At 40.3% G+C, this 21,548-nt stretch overlaps 1 protein-coding gene across 2 annotated transcripts; it reads right to left on the reverse strand.

The window, feature by feature from the left end:
- Window positions 1-106: 106 nt before the first annotated feature.
- On the reverse strand, window positions 107-20,727 carry arhgap30 (Rho GTPase activating protein 30). 2 transcript variants are annotated; one of them, XM_078934215.1, is made up of 15 exons: window positions 19,902-20,727; window positions 19,449-19,550; window positions 15,003-15,362; window positions 13,389-13,491; window positions 13,156-13,300; window positions 12,940-13,022; window positions 10,757-10,864; window positions 10,371-10,580; window positions 10,119-10,293; window positions 9,126-9,223; window positions 8,858-8,929; window positions 7,068-7,784; window positions 5,490-5,683; window positions 4,115-4,695; window positions 107-1,939 (listed from the first exon to the last, which is right to left on the reverse strand). In XM_078934215.1, the coding sequence occupies exons 8-15, from the start codon at window positions 10,495-10,497 to the stop codon at window positions 661-663; spliced, it is 3,243 nt and encodes a 1,080-aa protein (XP_078790341.1). In that variant the 5' UTR covers window positions 10,498-10,580; window positions 10,757-10,864; window positions 12,940-13,022; window positions 13,156-13,300; window positions 13,389-13,491; window positions 15,003-15,362; window positions 19,449-19,550; window positions 19,902-20,727; the 3' UTR covers window positions 107-660. The 2 variants fall into 2 exon arrangements, with proteins under 2 accessions (XP_078790341.1, XP_011484314.1); XM_011486012.4 differs by lacking the exons at window positions 19,449-19,550; window positions 19,902-20,727 and adding an exon at window positions 15,921-16,033 and having other exon boundaries at window positions 10,371-10,489.
- Window positions 20,728-21,548: the final 821 nt, after the last annotated feature.

A 21,548-nucleotide genomic window follows, 5' to 3' on the forward strand; every position in this document is an offset into this window, starting at 1 on the left:
CCACCTTTATCCACCTTTGTCATGGAAGGGAGAACACGTCAATGTAAGGGTGGGGTCATAGGATAGCACAAGGGCTAAATAGAACAGAACAAAAAGAGACATCCTGAATCTTTGAAAAATATTTTATTCACATTTTTTAAAACACCAACCTGGATCACTTCACAAAAAAACTAAACATCAACTTCAAACCACCTGCTCGTGTTTTAAGGTGTTTATGTACAAACACTTTGACACCAGTAATTACAAATTACAAGATCAGATATCTAGTGCTAACAGAGAGAAGGGACTTTTCAAAAGATTTTGGGGTTTTTAAAGAGAAGACTGCTATAAAAGTTTATTTTTTTGTTTTGTAAAGTTATTTCTTTGGATTTATCATCCTGGTGCAGAGCATATACTTATTTTAAGTAGTCACTTTATGCTTTAAACTTGTTGTCAAGTTTTAAGAACAAAACCTTAGGAAAAAATCTTTGGAGCTCGTCTGTGCAGATCGCCTTCGTCCACAGCAGATTCTCATCTTTAGTTGCATTCGACAGAACCTTCTTGATGCCACTTAGGTGGAATCATCATTCAACATAAAATCAGACTTTTAATGTATCCAACAAGTAAAAAAAATGCTTTAAATCAACTGTACTTACAAATAAGATCTTTATGATGTATTTTTTACTTTCCCAGTCTGTCTACATCGGCCTCTCCTTCGCGCGCACGCTCTTTTTCTCTCCTCAATGTTGCCATGGCAACGGCCTCATCAAAACACAGGCTGAGGGGACTGTTTCTACTACTGCTGTCTCTCATGACACCTTCAGCCCCATCTCTCCTTCTCTCCCTGAGGGTCAACTGCCTCTCCTGTCTCTCCAGGCTCTCCTCTGCAACATCTCTCGCCTCCTTGTCTGGCTCTGGCTGGACCCTCAGCAGGCCGTCTTTGCCTTTGTCAGCCTCCAGCCTCTCTTTCTGGTGCTGCTGCTGCTGCTGCTGCTGCTGACGGAGGGTCAAGGCGGTGATTTTGCAGTGCTGAGGCTTAGGAGGCACCACAGGCACAGCTTTGGCTTGATAAACTTTGGGCTGTTTGGACACTACCAGCTTCCTCCCAACGCCTCGGATGCTGATTTCATCCATTCCAGAGTCGTTGCTGTCTTTTGGCCTGAATTTGGGCATTGAAGGTGGTTTATCCTCACTTTGCTGCGTTATGCTTTGCTCATCATCCAGCTCTTTGTCTTTCTGCTCTTTATCTGTTTCTCTGTTATGATCTCCATCTTCTTCAGTCGATCCACAAGTCTCTTGGTTTGCTTTTTCTGCTTTACCTGCTGATGAGTTTGTGAACTCTCCTTCTGGCATCTTCACAGTTTCTCCCTCCGATTCTTCTCTAACCTCAGACTTGTTTTTTTCAGCTTCATCGGCTTTTGCACATTTCTCTTCTGAACCACTTCCTGTCTGCTCGTCCTCCGTCTCCTCTTTCATGACGTGAGTGGCTTCAGCCTCAGACTGTTCTTTTTCCCTCTCCTCTATCACCTCACATACAACATCCTCAAGGTCATTCCAAAGGTCATGATTTTCCCGCCACGTTTCACTCTCCTGCTCATTAATAATTGAGTCTTGACACGCGTTTTCGGTGCTTTCTGTCATTTCCAAATCAGATTGTTGACATTCATCTTCACCTTTTGGGGCATCGCCCCCAGGAGGTTCTTTTGGACTCACTAAAGTTTCTCTGACCTTCTCTGGAGAAACAGTTTCTGGTTGTGGGATACAAAGAGGCACTTCAGGTAATGAGTCAATGGGAGAAATGTCATCATTGTCCTCGTTCGGTGTTTCAGCTGCAGGGTTTGACTCATCCTCATTTTCGCTTGATGGAAACTCCACACAGTGAGCCGTCAAAGTCTCTGAAGTCTGAGGTTTTTGGCTTTGAGCATCTCTCGTGACACTCAGGTGCTCTTCTGCTTCTTTGCTGCATTAAGAAAGAGGAAACAGACATCTTCAGTTTAGACAGGAAGGATCAAACAAAATGTCTACATTGATTTATCACTTTTTATCATCATCATCATCATTTATTTAATCATAAAGGACCTTCCACCACCAGGCAAGGAGGTCCAAAGTGCTGTACACATGGAGAGCAAAACATTCAAGTATTAAAAGCATAAAACCAAATTAAGCATCGTAAAGACATAAATAGAATAAAATAAAAAGCATAAAAGCAAATTAAAACATTGTAAAAACATAAAAATAAAATAAAATAAAGCATTTAAACCAATTTAAAAGAGATTAAAACCAGGGCTAGGCTGATGCTAAACCGCTAAAATGGAGGAACAGTTCTAATTTAAAACTCTCTTTTAGTCTTATGTGATTTGTGAACATTTTTAAGCCTAAAGTATTCTTCTTTTCAAATTGTGGTTTAAAATATTCATACCAAAGGTTTTTATTGAACAAAAATGAGTTTTCATTGTGTTGCTGGAGGGAAATAATGTTCTGTGGAACAAACTGTAACATTTAGATCTTTATTTTAGTGCAGCTTCTGACATTTTTATTTGTGTTTTTGGTGCTTTCATTCATTGTGGTTTCCTTGTGTACTTTAGTTTCTTTCTATCCTGTACTTGCTTCCTGAATCACGTATTCTGCTGCGTTTAGATGCCCGCTCTTATTTCATGCCAGGCTTCAGTGACTCACTGTTTGAGAATTACTCAGGCTTTTTCATCAGAATTTGTGATAGCAGGTTTCTACAGATCACTTCCAGAAACATGGCCGATCATAGATTGCAAACTGGCCCCTTTTTCTACTTAGTACTGCTAGCAAAACACCCCTTATGATCACAGTTATGAATTAAAAGAAGATAATTTACTTTATCAACACTAAGCATTTGAAATATTGGTTTAAAATAGCAGAAACATGGTTTCAGTTCATTATTAGACCACCAACTGAGAAAAAAAACAGTTGACCTAAAATTGTACAACTTTCATACCTTTTAAGCTGGGGTTTTCTCAGGAGTAAAATATTTGCCTAATTGCTTAAAACTAAAAAGTTTCTATTCACAAAATGCATTTCTTTTGAACATATGTTGAAAGTTGAATCATCTTGACCAATCAGGGACTCAGATTTGGAAGTGACATATGGATGACGTCCCCATTTATTCATAGTAGTGCCAACCATTTGAAAATCAATCGTGGAGCAGGAATTGATCATTCTGGTCTTTGCCCGGATGGAATTAACACCAAGTCTTTCATGTATCGGAATAGAGCTGGGAAAGAAAAACCCTAGAGCAAGATTCACCAGATTTGCACCGCTTTGAAATTTTGCACAATCATCTTCCAACTGTAGGTGGCAGATATGCGCTAGTAAACAGTAGAAAAAGGAGAAGAAGAATAAGCCCCTCCTTGCTTGTCCAGTGTGAAAGCAATGGGCTGATGCACGTTCAACAACCCATGTTTAGCCAAGTGTGTCCGTAGTTTTATACTGACCTATTTGTGATATTTTATTTAAATAAACAGCAACGACCGCTAGAGGGCGCTGTAGATGTGTGTATCACTATTTGCTACTGGCAGCAACACGGAAGAAGAAGCGCTGCTCAGTCTCACGCCGGGTTTGGCGGGATTGTTCCAGAGTGACACAGAGGATGAAGAATTCAGGGGATTTAGTGATTTGAAGTGATATGAAGAGTTTAGTTGTCTTGTTCTTTATGCTATAATATCTAAATATTTGTTCATATGTCGCACTAACATACTAGATTCCTCCTTTTTTAATGAAGCTAAGTAGGCATCAGAGTTTTTCAGTAGAGAAGTATGCAAGTATTCAGTCTAGTAGCCTTTTATCTTCTGTTCTGTTATTATGATTTGCCTTTCAAGACAAAATATTCGTTCTTGTGTTTTATTTAATAAATTGCTCCCAAAATTGCGACTAATACAGAATGACTTATATATGACTGTTTTTTCTTTCTGAAGCATTTTTTAGATGCTCCGGACTTATAGTCAAAAAATTACAATATTTATAAGAGTTGCTATTTCTGTTTTTTGGGTCAGGTATTAAAGAACTAAATTATACATGAAGATTAAATGAGAAATGTACACGATTTAAAGGTGGGAAAAAGACATAAATTGAGTTCATTTTATGTAAAATTGTAAAAATTTCTCACCTTTCTATTTTGTTTTCCATTTCCATCCTTTGATCTTCTGTCTCTTCTGGTTCATCTTTGTCTTCCTCTTCAACCCCTTCTTCCGGCTCTTCATCGCTGGTTAATGTTTCTTTGTTTGGGGGAAGGTCCGGGCTGGGTGGCGGGCAGTGTTTTTCCTCAGAGCTCGGTACCTCCCGTACCTGACTCTGGTCAGGTTGGGAACATTTGGGTTCCTCCACGTCTAGTTCAAGCCCAGATAAAGTCGACAGAAGGAAATCTGCTGGAAGGCTTTGAACAAACATGCTCTCATCTTCCCCACTGCTGTAATCTTCATCATGACTGTCTTCCTCTACAGACACCTCCTCTTCAGAGCTGGACTCCGGCTGTCTGTGGATGGGCGGGGTGATGTGGGGCAGGCTGAGGGATTTAGTGTGTCGACTGTGCAGGTCGAGGCTGAGCGGTCTGTGTGGCTTCAGCTCTGCCCCACTGTTGGGGTTCAGGTCATGAACGGGCGTGGCGGCCTCCTGGGAAGACTGAGCTTGCTCCATCATCTCATACTCATCCTCAGAGTGTCCAGGAGGCTCAACAGAGAACTCATTTACCTGAAAGGTAAAGGGGAACACAACGTGAAATTTTTTTTCCTATATTTCTGTTTTTTTCTAACTTGTCCTGTCCAACAGCTGGGCAAACAGATGAGAGCTGAAGGCCTCTTGTGTTGGACATATTTTACTTTAACAACAGGGGTTATGAATCTTCTGACAAGCCAGAGGTATGTCTGAATAAACCCCTTTTGTAATCGAGGACAAACTTTATTCATTTTAATCATATTGGAAAATCTTTGTGTTGGAGCGGACTGAAAGGGAATGGAGGGAAGAAGAAAGGGGGATGTTAGGGGGGGGTATAGGAGGGCTTAAAGGGGGGGGCAAAACAACGAAGCAGCATAAAGCAACAAGTTTCTGGATGGTTATAATCATTACAGTGAGGTTCAGATGTAATACAAGTTTTAAGGGCGGGGCCTGTCCACACACACACTCAAATGTTATCAACACACCTGTTGGCTCTAAAAATGTCCACATGTCAACATGTACACAATACAAACAATGTTCACACACGCACACTTATGCCTTCAAACCAACTAGTGTGAAATATTTCATTTAATCACGCAAACTAGGTGAGCAAACACCTGTGCTCAGGTGAGTGTTTAAGTTCTTCTAAAATGGATGATGGAATGTAAAAAGAAGGAGGGAGAGTGCCCAGCCATGCCCACACCAAGACCCCCGTCGCACCTTTTATTTCCTGTTCATCAAACTTACCTCAAGTCCTCTGGAAGTCTCAAATGTAGACGGTCAGACTTTGACAAAACTTTAAACCGCATCTCATGGAGAAGAATTCCTACCTGATAGGGGGTGCTGGAGTCCATGTGGTCTAGGACGCTACAGTCCATGTGGTCCAGAAAATCAAAGTTATCTTGAACATAACCAGACAGCTCAATGTCGGAGCCCTCCCCTTCTGTGGAGTTCAGGATGTCAGAGGCATCAAACACCCCATCGTGTCCAGACCCGTCCTCCAGCTTCCCCGGTCCTTTCATGTCTGCCAAGAAATGAACATTTTCACAATTATTGATGCACATCACTTGATTTAATTACTTTTACTTCTCAAGTTCATTCAGGCAAAACAGGTATTTTTTGTTTTCTTTTTATCAACAGAGAACAGTGACACTACACTAAAAGACCTTTAAAGGCAAAAGGCAACTTTGGTAATTATCAGATTTAAAGTATATATAGTATATAAGCAGAAGATAATTACATGCTTTTACATTATAACCTATCACAGTAGTAGGATTAGGGGCTGTCATCTGGACTTCAGAATTGACAAAGCCTCTTGGAAAAGAGGTGAAACGTCTTCTAACTTTAAAACTAAGTCCAGATGACAGCCCCTAGACCTACTACTATGATGGAATCACCCTGGATGAATGAGAGTCTTCATAGACATTATAACCTATTGTATGTAAAGACCGTCTCCAATCAAAATGGTATTTTTGGTGATTTTAAAATGTTCTTGTAACATTTTTCTGATGATGGAGGACATGTATGAAGAAAATTAATATCAAAACTGTATTTCTGAACGTTTCTTTATTCAAATTGTTGTGTATCAGGAGCAAATATAAAACTGCTGTTTAAAAAAAAAAGCTGGTAGGTGTTAAATAGCTGCTACAATCGGCATGCCACAAGCTCTGCTCTGCCCCATCCACTGTCAGACAAATAGATCCATGAATGTCTTTGTTTTCCTCATCTGAGCTGGAATCTGGATCTAAACTGTACGGCTGGATAGCTCTGATATTGATCACCATTTTAGGTTGGGGTTGTTTTGGGCTGTAAGCTAGCGGGAAAGCATGTAACTGTAAATAAAGGTTTGCTGCTCTGCAGAAGCTATGTTCTAGAAAATGAAATGTTTTTTGATTTTGGCAACAAAAAAACAGCACAATCATAATTAAAAGACCACTGGGAATGCTTTGAAAATAGATCAAAAAATGATCAGAGTGGGACTATTTCCTGTCATTTTTCTACAACAGAGTTCCTCTTTGTTTTCTCTGACCTAGTTTATTTCTACAAATGATGCCAGAACCATCTGAAAGGAAAAGAGAATAAAGAATCTCAAACAAAATACAGTTCAAAAGAGATGCTAACCTTAGGTAAATGTACCTTTAGTGGTTTTTTTAAGAGTTTTTTTTTTCAAACCAGAAAATCTAAACAGGATAGTTTAAAACAAAAGCGATCTATTAAATGTAATAAATAATAATAAAAGGTTTTTGTTTGTGTAAAAGCTTGTCCTTTACCCCTTAGGAGTTGAACGGTTTGTGACATCCCATCATTAATTCATCAGAAACCACATATAAAAAAACAATTGACATAGTGTTTGCTAATATAGATGGTAAATATTTATCCTTAAACGTGTTTCATTTTTGGAGTGTTACCGATGTATTCGCTGCCATCTTCTTGGTCTCCAACTGAGTTGCTTGTTCTGGAGTTAAAGCTTTTAGTTCGTTGTTCTCTGGAAGCTCCTTGATCGTCCATCGTCGGCTCCTGCTTGGCTAAACTCTTCACCTCCTTGTCTCCTCCTCTTTTGACTCCACTACCACTGCTATTATCCCCTTCATGCCCCTGTGGTGTCGCGCTCTGACTTTCCTGCATTTCCTCAACTTCTCTGCTTCCCTCAGATATACTCTTTGTTCCTCTTTGTTCCTTTGATTCTAGCTTGTCTCCTTCCTCCTTGCCTTCTACTTTATCACCTAAGTCCTTCTCTTTCCCTCGGTGGATGAGTCTGTCACTCCCTGCTCCTTGCAGAACCCCTAAAGCCAGGTTAGAGGTGATGTGTAATGGCACAGTAACAGTGGTGGGGCCTGTGATGTGCATGGCTGCTCTACGTCCAACTTTACTGCTCAGACCCGGCGATCTGGCCTGGACAACCTCACTGCTCGGTAGACCCAAACCCTCTGGGTCAATAGCTGTGTAGGTACCCATGGTACCAGCACCACCGCTGACTAAACCTGTTCCTCTGCGGTAGGTCACGGCATATTCACTACCACCCATCCCACCGGCAGCTGGTGCAATGTTTGAGACAGACTGGGAGGAAGGAGGGAGGATGGGAGTAATGATGTTGGACGGCGGTCGCTGGCCAGAACGCCTGGACCCTGAAACATCAGAATCAGATCAGAACTTGGACAAAACCAGTTGAATCTTGTTGATTAACACTCTTGTTTTGCCATTTCTGTTCCTTTCTGGGAAGGAACAAACATGTTTTCCTGTTAAAAGTAATGTTCCAGTTTTCTGAATTATCCTAAAAAAAAACTTACTTTCAATCTAAACTTTAAGCCACAAAGTGAAGTTTTATGAGTGCAACAATCAAATGCAACACAATTGTGTGCAGGAACGTGTAATGCTACGTTAACATATGCGTTCAGGTGACCACTTCCAATAAAAAAAAGTAGATGTGAACGCATGTCAGTGCATGCTCCGGGCTTCAACTCTCGCGTTCATGAGTCGCTACGCAAGTTTCTTTGACCGTTTTTGAGTTCTACATACAAAACGTGTATCAATTGAATCCACGTTGCAAGTTAAACCAGTTGAACTTTGACCAATAGGGGACTCAATACTAGTGACACATGAACGTCTGCTAAAATGATCATAAAGGAGAACTTAATAATTGTTTCTTTGTCCCTGAATGGAACTATGTGACACCGGGTCTTTCAAATATTGGAATAGAGCTGTGAAAGAAAAAGCCTGGAGCACGATTTACGAGATTTCCCACCGCTTCCATATTTCACACCAATACTCTTCAAACTGCAGTTTTTCTAATGTACTAGACAGTAGAAAAGAAAACCACGAAGACCCGACTCCCTGCTTGTCCAGTGTGAACATCGTATGCTGAAAGTGCATTCAAGAACGTGCCTAGAACACCCGTCACATCCCAGGTGTGAACGTAGCATCAGAACCATAAAAGCCTAGATATAAAGCAGCTGTTCAGCATCCCATAATAAGTCAGCAGTGTAGAGGATTTCTCACAAATAAACAAAATTGTCTTTTTCTAGCTTTTCTAAAAGTTGATTTCCTGTGATTTCACCAACATAAATAAGGTGCATTAAACATTCCAGTATTGGCATGACGTTTCAAAACAATGACATCCAAAAATATTCTTCCACAAAAAGACTCTTTACTTTTAAAATGACCTGAAAAAATATTATTTTTCTTGACTTTAAAACTGTACCTTCATTTGGATATGCTGGGGTGCTGAGTGAGTCCATGCTCCTGGCAGGTCTTAAAACCACCTTCTCCTTTTCTGCAAGCGCATTTTACAAATGTTTGTCAGAAGAAAACTTTTTAAACCGACTTAGTTCAAGGTCTTAAACTTGTGCAGATGAACCTTTACTTAAAAAGTTCTTCATTTTCACTTAACAGTCTAAGAAAGTTGGTTCGATTCACTTTCCAGTAACACAGTTTAGGAAACACGAGCAGAAATGCATGAGATCTCTCACCCTTAGTGGAGCTTTTGTGCTTTTTCCGTGTCTCTTGAAATCGTCCTCCAATGTTAAAGATGGACATCCACTTCCTGCCTTTCAGGGATCCTTTTCTCCTGGAAAGCACAAGTATTTGTGAAGCACATAGTTCTTATGCAAAATTAAACTCGTGCCAAGAAATGTTTTTTCCACAAATCAGTTTTTTAAATATATTTATGAAATAGTATCATACAGGGATCTCAAACCTTACTTAAGAAGTCATTCAGGTCAATTCCTTACTGACTACAACCCAACAGGAGCCATAAAGGCTTATTTTATCCTTTAGAAAATAAGACAGATTCATATTTCTTGTCTTGTTACTATTATGATAAATATAAATCAACAACTGTTTTTTTAGCATTAATATAAGGGAAAAATATTTGATAGTTTATACTTTCAACAGAGGTTCACATGACTTCTTTTCAAAATAAAAGACACCTTGTGTGACTTAGGATCAATGCAGCAAATGAGTAGCAGGTAGTGTGATGTCAGCAGGAATTCAAGTTTAATTTACAGTTTGTGGTTCATCTTGGCCAAAAATTCATAAATCTAACAACATAGATTAAATCAGAGCTAATTAAGTGACCTTTACTGCATTTTTTGAAGCATAAGGATGAGCATGAATTTGATCAAAATGTAAGAAAAAATTCAAAATCAATAGAAAATCTGCTTTATAATCCAGTGGGCCTAAAGTATGGATACTGGTTGTGCTCACTGACCTCAAAGAGAGTTTTTGTGATACACAGCGTTAAAAAATCTGTTTTGGCAGGACTTTGGTAAACTATGAAGCTGAACTGCTTAAAGGATGGTTGGAGAAATACAGCTACAGTCCTTTAGTTGAAGTTAGTTTACGTTGCCTTTTTTTTACTGCATTGTATTTCACAGTTACTTCACAGAGGGGTAAAAGAGCCACATGTGGTTCCGGAGCTGCCACAGCAGAACCTGGTATAGAAGATGAAACATTTTCCTCACTTGTCTGTGCCTTCGATGATAGCATGATAGGGTCTGATGGGAAGAGGACCATCTCCTGGACTGATGTTTCCAAAGTTTGCTGAAGGCTGAATGTGGCTGGCCTTCTGGAACAGCATGTCCTGACTGTACATTGCAGACGGAGAGGGGAGGGACTTCCTCCTTTCACCTGAAGCACCTGAACACGAGGAAAGCAGTGAGGCTGGAGTAAATCTCCATGTGTGTGTGTGTGTGTGTGTGTGCTTGAGTTCTGACCTTCTCCAGGAAACAGCTGAGGGACATGAGTGAGGATGAACTCCACCACGATGGACTGCACCCTGACTTCCATGAAGGCCGCTGTGCCATTGAACCCAGAAGCCTCGATGTCCTTGGATCTTAACATGATTCATTTTGAGATGGTTGTTGGAAGGAATGAAAAAATAAATGGATGTTACATGACAGGAGGGAGGAATGGATGAATGATGACTGAGAAACAAGAACAGAATGAACGAAGGAGCAAAAATAGAAACAAAAGAAACATTTGTTCAAGAAACAGAAGCAATTGTTGGAATTTCAACAGTTAAATCAGGATGTTTTGTTCTTCTAAATATTGCATAATTAAATTGTCTTCCAGCCTTTTCCAGTGTGGGACAGCAGCACACCTGAGCAGATTGGGAGCCCAGACGATGGCCAGGTTTCGAGCATGCATGTTAGTCTCTGCAGAATACGAGGCCATTCGGACCAGATGACGCATCAGATACTCCAGAGTTCTGCGGGACACAATCATCACCTTTTAAATTTTAAACAGAAATCCCAACAATCTGCTCTTTTGTCTGTTACTTTTACACAATATTCTGATAATATTATTTCTATATAGCACACAGTTTTGAACACATATTATAAAACAAATTTCCATACATAAAAATAAAACAATAAAAAAGACAACTAAATGGCAAAATATTAATAAAAATAGGGTTTCCTCACAGTACATAAAACTTAGTGAGGAAAATACACAAGATTACTCATAAAAGCCTCTATTTTCCAAATAAATATATGGGTATTTGTCCACTGAAGACGGATTAATTTCAATTACATTTCAGAATAGTAGAAAAGAAGCATTATGATTGAGACAAATGTTTCTTAGCTAGTAACTCCTGAAAATATTCAACAGAATTTCAAACCTTTGATCATAAAAATTCTTTCCATAAAAATAAAGGTTTTTATGTATAAAAATATAATGTACACATTTTTACTTAATTTTTATTACGAAGGGGCATATACTTATTTGTAACTGTACTTTAATGAGAATTAACCCATAATGTCGCAGTGTCACACTTTATTTTGAAAAATCTGTTGAATCAAATCTCAGATGTAGCCTCAAACAGTTTTCTATCTAATCTCCAATAATATATGAGGAATTTAGGTTTTGATAAAGAGTTATAGACAAAATTAAAACAGGCAATAATTTGTCTGCTTCAGAGCAAATCTGGCAAAAGTTTGACAAATATTTACATTTTTCTGTACACAAGTTCAATGGTGTGGTATTTAAATACAAAAATCTGGACTTTTACATATAAATTGGAAAAAAAACATTGACATCTTCCAGGTTTGTCAAGAAAGTAGGAAAAATAACTTTAAAGACGAATCCCATCTCAGTCCTTGTTTTTCATGATGTAAATTTCCAATTAAAGCACAAGCATTGTTTCACTGTTTAAAATCCCACTCCAACTATATTTTTATCTGTTGTAAAAGCATTTCCAATTGTCTTTTATTTATTATTACGCCGCTTTCAACCAAAATTTATTTTAAAAACTGTCATTTTTTAAGACATATTTTCTGCATAGAGCATGGGTTCATTAGAGAGTTGTGGGCGGGACTGCTGGCACAGAAGTAAGCCTCCACTGATATCCCATCATTCCCTTTCTTTACACTCTCTCCCGTTATCTTACAGCCCCTCACAACCCCAAGCTAACATTAGCAGTGCAACAAAAATGGTGAGCAGTCCAGCCGAACAGTTTTGATCCAGATTCCAGTTAAGACGAGGAAAACAAAGACATTAATGGATCTAATTGAATCGGTTAGTTCAAAAGGGGCTCAAGTCGACAATTTTTCAAAATAAAGATATTATCTGTTGCATGGTCTTCAAGGGTAAAGCTATTTGATTATGTGCATGAAAGTCCCAAGTCCATTATAATGTATTGACCATGCTTGCCATTTAAAATGCATAATGTGCAAAATTCCTGGACTTGGGCCTCTCTTGCATGGGTTTTGCTTTATCCCATATTTGGCAGCACTACTTATCCAATATGGCAGCGCCCCTGTTTAATTCAAGAAGGGCCCAAGTCCAGAGACTTTAGTTTGCTAGTCCTCTGAAATGATAAAAGTGAGGTGCTTCATATTATAGCATTTGTAAGCTATGAACTGGTGCTAAATCTGGGTAAAGTATTAATCATTTGGTGTAGCCTCCCTCTAGGCTATGCAATTCAAATCATTTCCTGGAGAAACCATCCTCTTGGACTTGGGCCCCTTTCGAACAAACCCATTCATTTATCTGCAAGCGGATGCATTAGAATAGAGCGGAGCAGGGAGACTTCCACCCGCCCATTTCATTAGATCTGTCACAAATGTACGTTTTTTCAAATGGCGGGTTACTCAGAAACACAGTTTCAATCTGAAATTCTTTTATATATGTCCTCCATCATGAGAAAATGCTACAAGAACATTTTGAAAACACCAAAAACCTTTTCGTTGGAGTGGGTCAAACAGCATGAGTGCATTGATGCTAAATAGAGGTTTTTCTGTCGGTTAAAGATTACATAAATGTGAAGCAGAGGACCGACTGTACCTATAATGTGGAGCTGGAAGTTCTGTCAGCACATCTCTGATCTTCACCAGCCTCTCCTCCTCTAACTGAATGGCCACGGCCTCCTGCAGAAGCACAAGAGTCAGTAAAAGCAGCTGCTTGTATGACATCAGATAGTGGATGTAGACGTGTTTCTGTGGATTTCCCACATGTAACCTTCTTTGTAGGTTTTCAGGCATCATGCTCTGCAGTACTCACAGCGAACTTGTCATACAGCTGGTAGGTGAGCAGCGGGTTGGGCAGTTCTCTGAAGTAAGCCTTGCACAAGGAGCTGACACAGTGGATGTCCTGCAGGTATAAATCTTTGTTCAGGTCCGGACTGCCGTCGCTCTCGAACTCGCTCCTGGTTTCACGGAGGCACAATTTCCCTTCAGACTCAAACTCTGCTTTATAGACCAAGGCAGCACACAGCTGCAAACACACAACCTCACCTGAGTTTCTGGATGTTGGACGACACTCCAGACAACCTGTAGATTCCATCCACGACCCCGTGCTCCTCAACAAACTCACTGCAGCATCGCAGCACCAGGGGAACTGTGGGCATGACTCAGCAAATTACTTTACCTTTTAACTGGTATGAAACCTTTACAATTATAAAGGGCAACATCCCACTTTTGTGTTGCTTATTTTTCAACTATACTGAGCGGGTTTGATGCAAAGATTCATGAACTTAAACTTACAAAATCGAATAAAATGTGTTCACAAAACCACACTGCAAACTGTTTGATCCTTGCAAAGATAAAAACCTGTTTTAGACATTTAGGATATTTTACCAGGTCTTAGGTTGTTATTTTAAAAATCAAATCAATACATGTTGACAGGTTAGACTGGCATTTAACGTCATTATTTTGGAAACAAAATGTACATTTATGTTCTAAGACTAAGTGCTAGTTTCAGATTGTATGATGATTTATAAAAATGGTTCAACTTCTACTAAGATTCACATTTTGCTCACATTTTGTTCTAAAATGAGTCATTTTCATTTGTTACACTAGTTTTTAGTCACTGTAATCAAAATGAACTACTATTAGGTCCATAAAAACACGAAACATACAGACCATTGGTTGGAACTAGCGAAAAATACATATTATTGGGCTGTACTACATACGGTTTGAAGTCATTCTAAAATATTAGCTTTTTTAGCTTTTTTACTCTTTTTTTGTGTAGATCTCTTTGTTTTTAGATTTGTTCTCTTTTATTTGGGTTTGGATTTGGAAAAGGTTTGTCTCAAGCAATAAAAGGAAAACTAAAACTAAAGAAGAGACACAGAAATAGACATCTGTGAGGATTGTGCTCTTGGACTTGTTTGTCATTTTGATTTCCTCGGTTCTTGTAAAGTTCTGAGTTGTTCCACTATCGATCACTCCAGATCATCCACGGCTGTTTTCATTTCTGTCATTTACCCTCCGAGTACTGAAGCGTCTGGTTTTTGGTTCTTCTGCTTCGTCACTCTTTTCACTGGGGTTTTAAAGTTTGTTAATTAGATGTTTCAGTTTCTGCCACCAAGCTCAGTCTCCTGCATTTTGGGTCCTACACCACCAGTTCCTGACAGATATCGATACACAAATATGTCAAACCTCGGACAATGAGTCATGAAATGCTGCGTGGGCAGATAATTGTACTACTTTTACGTGATTTTCTTCTTAAGTTTAGTGTTCTTTTCCTATTTTTAAGTGACCTCTTTTAACAGTGTAGAATAAGACTTGCTAAATTAAACTCGATAAACCTCTACATAACTAGCTGTGTTCACATATATAAGTGTCAGAACTCTGTTTTTAAGGCTGCTCTTCACAATATTTGTGTCAAAATGAAGAGAAAAAAGTTCTACAAACAAAAAAGCTCAGAGGACTGTAGAAAGACAAAGTGATAGAAAATTAACCAACATTATGTGGAATCACCAATGAATACCAACATATCAACATTTGTAGTGCAGTCGAGCTTGCAGTTTGAGATCACGAGCTGAAGTTTGGTCATGTAAGAGCCGAATCCATGAGGTCATGTTTGGGAAGTGAGGCGTTTGTGCGTTCAGTGAGTCTTCCACTTACTCTCCTGACAGGAGGTGGTCAGATACTCCAGCAGATCACATCCAAACACCTTCTCTTTGTTGGCCCCTTTTCTTCGAACTCTCCGCATCTCTGCAGCTTCCACCTCACATCCAAGCCGGCCGGCGCTGCTCTGCCTGCTTGTGATCAGCAGGGTCTTTGAATGTCTTTGCAGGACAGACGGCAGCTCAGTTAGTTTAGGGAGAAACGTGTGAAGCCGCTGCACATTTCAGACTTTTGGTGCGGCTGTTCTCTGGCTTCCTTTGCCTCAGTGCATGCTGGAAGGTAGCGTCTGTTTCCTCTGTGAGCTGCGTTGCATGCTACTGCTGGAGTGCTGGAGCATGTTTCAGATTAGCCTGCCCCCTGCAAAAGCAGAAACAACGAAGGTTTCTTGGTGGAGTCGACCGCTTCATGTTGCTGACAGCTTGTCATCCATCCACCCCAACAATGAAACGATCTTTAGTCTGCATTGGTGGCTCTGCACTTCCCCCTAACGCACTCCATTTATTTTCAAATGAAAGGCCACACCCTTGCTTCTGCACTTCTGTTACTCACTAAATCGGGCCCCTGAGTGATCCCTCAGCTTTACGACACCAAGCCTCTTTGAGACTGGACTGTCCAAAGCGTCCAATCTCAGCCCTCGCTGCTGAAAGTATGAATTAGGGGCCCGGTTGGTCCTCCCTGCCCTTATGTCACAGTCACCGCGGCCCTGTTCTTTTGCAGCGGAAGTGAAGCTTGAACCTACAAGCTCAGGCAGACATTGAAAGCCTCCCCCCCCCATCTTCTCCATCTTCCTGCCACCTGCCACCGCTCTCTCTTTAAACAGCGGCTCTCCATGTCCGGCCACATGTACAAAAAAGAGTTTAGGTAAGCAAAGACCAGAAAACAAAAGAGTTTTAGGGTAAATGTCAGCGTTCCTACCTTCACTCTGCATCAGCACACAAGTAGCAGCATAAAATGATGACGCAAAAAACCACTAAACTTCCCCTGTTAACTTCCTGAGTCTTGTAGCCTGCAGTTTCTCCGCCTCTGCTCACTGACTATAGGGAAATCAGTTCATTGTATCTGCAGCGCATCTATTTCCCTTTATAAGTCATGTTTGTCTTTTCCAGACCAGGCTTTTGTGTGATTTACTCAACCTGGGAAACAAAAAGACTTGTAAAGGTTCCCAACAAAAGACCAGTTTTTTATGGCTGCTTTGGTTTATAAATTAAAGTCAGAGGCAAATATTTAATATATGCAAGACAAAATATAAAATTTAAAAAAATGTAGGGGATAGTGTGATCACTGGAGCAGGTGGTGAATGGTTCAACTAAAAAGGGCAGTCCGTTTTGATGTTAAATAACACAAAACATTCATTTTAAATACACTTAACCATAAATATGAATATGAATAGTGAAATTAAGCAGGAGCATCAGATAAAATACTTTTGGGATTAGCTGTGAACCAACCTAATACAAAATCTGGACCACAGCTTTTCAATAAGGTCTGCAACCTTCAACAGTTAAAGAGCCGTTGGGGTCAGTTTCTCCCTGATCATGACCCAGCAGTTTATTTTACTTTTTGTAGTGCATCTCTGCCAGAAATTCATAAATCTTAACAAACCTAAATTAAATCAGAGCTAATGATTGACCCTTACTGTATTTTTTAACCATCAGGCGCACCTTAAATCATTGCGTTTGTTCAAAAATAGAAAATCTATCTTATAATCCTGCATGGTTTAATTCTGGTTGTGCTTGCTAACCTTTAAATGATTTTCTGGGCACAGAAAATTGTCAAGATATTTTAGTTTGACTTGTGATGTGCACTGTGCTTCAACTTTTTCAACCCAAAACTTTGCATTTTACTCCAACCAGATAGCCTCAGTGGAGGGGTAAAAGAGCAGCATGTGGCTCTAGAACCCTTAAGTGTCAGACCTCCTGGGTTAGAATGTGTGCTGTGAATGTAAATGGAAAGTCTAACATACGGTAATTGGAATAAAGCTACACATCTTCTGCACAGCATGTTTACACAGAAAGTCTTTAGACTGAAGCAAAAGTACAGCATCTCATTCCTGACATGAGAAAAATCTATGTATTTCATTGAAATGAGAAGCTACACTTTTTATTTTCTATTTGGGATTGAAAAACTGTTTGTTTATTTAATAATTATTTAACCAGAAAAGTCCTAATGAGATATGCTGATCTATGTTTTTAAGGGAGTAATCCTAGCATCCACCTTTGAAGTGAATGATACCGAGGCTCTGAGGGGTTTCGCATTTTTGCTGGTTAGCATATCCTAGCAGACTGGGGTGGGTCAGGTCTTGTGCTTTGGAGAAGGTCTCTGCCAGAGTGTCAATTTGAATCTGATCAGCAGAACTTGGCAGTGGTTTGACTGGTGGAGTCACTGGCTAAACGCATCTCTTCACAAAGACACAGGAGCTGCACACCTGACCAGTCGGCTTGTGTTTCTGGTCTTTGAAAACCTGTAAAGCGTTCATTAATTCATTCATTTTTTTATTCATTCATACATTCAACAGGAAAAGATGAAAAACAATCGGGCCTGACTCTGTTTAAAAACTGGTTTTCAGCAGGTTCCTGCTCTGCAGAACAAATAACTCATGACATCTGACACACATAAGGAGACAAAAACAGAAAAATTAAACAATTGCAAACAGTTCAAGAAGAAACTGGATGAGGGGAAGTTTGAAACAATGTCAGTGACTACTACTGGATCTGTCTTTCAAAGAATGTTCTTTTGAATAGACTTGCTGATGTCAGAGTCCTGGTGGCTTCTGGGAGTTCATTCCAGGTTTTAGTGACTACTAATTGAATCTCTAACCTGTAATGTTCTGAAGCCATCCATAATGTCACTTTGGTTTCATAACAGCAGCTTTAGATCTACTGTGTGGATGGTAATAAGGTGTTGAATCACCTGGTTTAAAAAAATCCATGTGGTGGTTTACTCTTATGAAGTGTTTGAATGCAATGCCATGAAATAAATTCAGATGACGCTGTGTTGGAGAATAAATGCATTTGGCGTGAAAACCAGTCAAATGTTTCATACTTACATGCAAGACCTAAACGGACATCTTCATTTCAGACAGACAACTCATGCAGTAAATTATTTATTTTCACCTTCTTTTAGTTTTGGCATTCACATTCTTTAAGGCATTCAAATTCTTTTCATTTGGCATAAGGCTCAGTACAATTCCATGAGATACAATTTCCATAAAACTTTTGGGTAATAACTACCCCTACCGGAGCTCACAGGTGGAAGCCGGGGAGGAGGGTGGGGCGACGAACGCAGCGCTTGCGGTAAAGGAAGAGAATGAACAACTGCACACCTGGACTTAAATAGGACGCTGGACAGGTGAGTTGATTAACTGAACCGCCCGGGAGTAACCGAGTAAAACACTGCTAGAGCAGTCTGCCTGAAAGGCGACCAAGGTCGCTCATTTCAGTCAGGCAACTCATGCAGTAAAAATGATTTTTTTTCATAAAACTTTTGGGTAATAACTACCCCCAACACCAAAGATCATCAAGGATGAAGAAAATGTAAATGTATAATCAGTGTGTAATAAAATCAAGTGTGTTTCGGCTGCATTCCATATTCAGACTTACAAGTATGACTGCTGTGTGTGACCCGGCACCTTTGATTGCTGGGCCACTCCCGTTCGAGTACAGCGCCACGAAAGGAACATGCTATCTAGTGGATCTGCTATGTGTGACCCGGCACCTTTGACCGTTGGGCCGCTCCCGTTCGAGTACAGCGCCACGAAAGGAACATGCTATCTAGTGGATCTGCTATGTGTGACCCGGCACCTTTGACCGTTGGGCCGCTCCCGTTCGAGTACAGCGCCACGAAAGGAACATGCTATCTAGTGGATCTGCTGTGTGTGACCTGGCACCTTTGACCGTTGGGCCGCTCCCGTTCGAGTACAGCGCCACAAAGAGAACACACTATCTAGATAGAAGAGAAAAGAGCCAATAAAAATGAACGTGGAGCCCATGTCCACAAAACGCTGTAGGGAACTATAATTTGAACCGCCATGAACCAACCTGCAAGATGACACTAACTTAACATCCAATCAGATGCTTCCACTGGCATACTATGCCATGCTTAAGTAACATCCATTAATTCGATGCTTCCATCGAAGTACTACGAATGAGCGTAACGGCCATAAACTTTTCTTCCATCTGGCATAATTATACGAGCTTAGTAACATCCATTAATTCGAAGCTTCCGTCTAAGAATTAAGAACGAGCTTGACGGCCATAATTTCGATGCTTCCATCTGGCATACAATACGAGCTTAAGAAACGTCCAAATTCAAGCTCCATTGCATACTATAATACAAACTTAAGAACATCCTAAATTTAAGGCTTTCACCTGGCAAATATACTTTTCAAACATTCATATCCAAGAATTTACATACATTCCCCTTCACTTTCAGTGCAGAAATAGGTACCTGGAGTGCAGTCGTCGTTGTGGCACCAGAACAAGAAGTGCAGGGGCAACGATGACATCCGCCGGAAACTGAAGTGCTGACCGGGGAGTAGGGGGTCGCAGGCTAAGGAAGCGATGCATAGATAAAGACAAAAGCAGTATCAGTCTTGGCAATGAATATATGAACAACTTAGAAACTGATCAGTTTTTAGAATGCTTGAGATAAAGGGAATAAGAGTGCTTTTAAAGAACAAATCTGAGAAAGTGAAATCAAGTATTGAGTTTAAGGAGAAGATCCTATTTGTGTATTCATCGCACTATAGAAAACCACCAGAACCACGGATTCCAACAAAGAATCAACAGTGAAATATAGAACCTGCACGTAATCTTAACACCAAAAAAACAAAAAACAAAAAAAAATTCATATGCACCAATGGTAAGAGAAGTAATCTTTGTCATTTCCGGAGGGACGCACCTTCAGAAGGCCATCGAGGAGCAGGCGAAAAGAAGGGTATCCAAGGACCAAGGCGATTCGTAGATGAGGAAGGTTGACATCTCACATAGCAATGGACGGCAGCTCGGCTGGATTTGATGCTTTGTACTTGATATCAGTGGTTCTCAAATAGGTGGACAACAAGAGCACAGGTAATTTGACCATTAATTGGCAAGGGGTATCTGGACACTGCAACTGAAGAACAAATTAGGTCGATGAGGGATCGTAGGTTTTGATGATATTTTAGCTGGGCTGGACCTCATGCATTTTAGAGGCGGATGACAACTAGTCTCTAAAATGAAGATACTCTTAGTCGAGTGTCATCTGCTTGAAACTAGGGCAGACTGAGGACTGGCTTGCGACACAAATTTTTTACTCTTGCAACTGAAGCTAGAGAGCGTCAGTGATATAGTTTCTACAGCCAGGATAAAATTAGCTCGTAATGTAAAGTTATTTAACACTAACCCATGTCAAACATATGCCTATTTATCGTCGCACTACTTAAAAAACAGTCTTTGTAATAATCTCCACGGCTGAATTCTCTCAGAACCACATGATCCTTGAATGGACCATCAGAGCTGTGGATTTGGGTTAACGACCTAAATTTCCGGCAGCCGGACATTCATAAACCAGTCTTCATAAATTTTTTCCCCAAAACCAACGGAGGTGGAGCCTCAGAAAACGAGTGGAGGGAGACCGAAGACCTGAAACAGTCACCCTCATAACAAAACCACTCCAAACATCGAGAATTAGAGACCAGAAAAGCAATACAGAAACATCCAGAACAACAGGAACAAGGAGGTCCAGGACTGAACTACCCAGAACAAGAAAACAAGATGACAGATGACCATTGGGAATAATGCACATAGCAAAATTCAGGTGGCCCAACAGCGACAAAATCTTATTTATACCACCAAAGATCCAATAAACAATGTGCTGCACAAACGCGAGGGATAGTGGCAGAGAGGCATGCATCAATAAACCAGAGATCCACGGCAGAAATAAATCCAGATGGGTGGAAGACCATATGTCTTACTTAAATAAAGCAGAAACCTAGATTCGAAAACGAGTCACGACTACGGAGTCGCAAAAGACCGGTGACAAGGAGGAAAATAGAACACCGAGAAAACATCAAGAAGATGCAAAAAAAAGGGAAGCCCATAGGATTACACCAAGTCCAACACAGGGCATCCGAGAAATGAAGTAAAAAAACATGGCTGATATGACAGCTGAAAGGTTAACTGATACATAACACTTCGAGCCCCACCTAAGCCAGAAGACGCCACTGGGGGGGATGGAGAGGCAGAACAATGAGAACATCAAAAAAATCATTCTCCCCAGCCATGCACTGCGTCCGGTGGAATAAATCATAGAGATGGCAAGGTCAGCCGAAGTTCAAAAACAAAAACCGGAATCACGAGGAATTAGGCCGCTGATGCCCAACATGGATAAACCCAGGCGTCGACAGTTCTCACATAATCGTGTCAAACATAAAAACATCCGAGTGGCCACCTTAGGGCTGACTCAAAAAAACGGAAAAAAATGGGGCCCTGGAAAGAGCCCATCATAAAGCCCCCACAAACCAGCCATAAATCCTTAAACCAGCCAGAGAGAAAATAACAAAAATCT

The sequence above is a fragment of the Oryzias latipes genome, chromosome 17 (assembly GCF_053564925.1).
Source record: "Oryzias latipes strain Hd-rR chromosome 17, Olatipes_Hd-rR_3.1".
Lineage (NCBI taxonomy): Eukaryota > Metazoa > Chordata > Actinopteri > Beloniformes > Adrianichthyidae > Oryzias > Oryzias latipes.

Bases quoted from the DNA above. Each gene is read 5' to 3' on its own strand.
- arhgap30 (XM_011486012.4), bottom strand. From the start codon at position 15,090: ATGCGGAGAGTTCGAAGAAAAGGGGCCAACAAAGAGAAGGTGTTTGGA. The intron at 8,930-9,125 runs GTGAGAGATCTC...ATGCGCTTGCAG, and splicing joins GCACAAAAGCTCCACTAAGG to AAAAGGAGAAGGTGGTTTTA. The intron at 7,785-8,857 runs GTACAGTTTTAA...CTGATGTTTCAG, and splicing joins CCCAGCATATCCAAATGAAG to GGTCCAGGCGTTCTGGCCAG.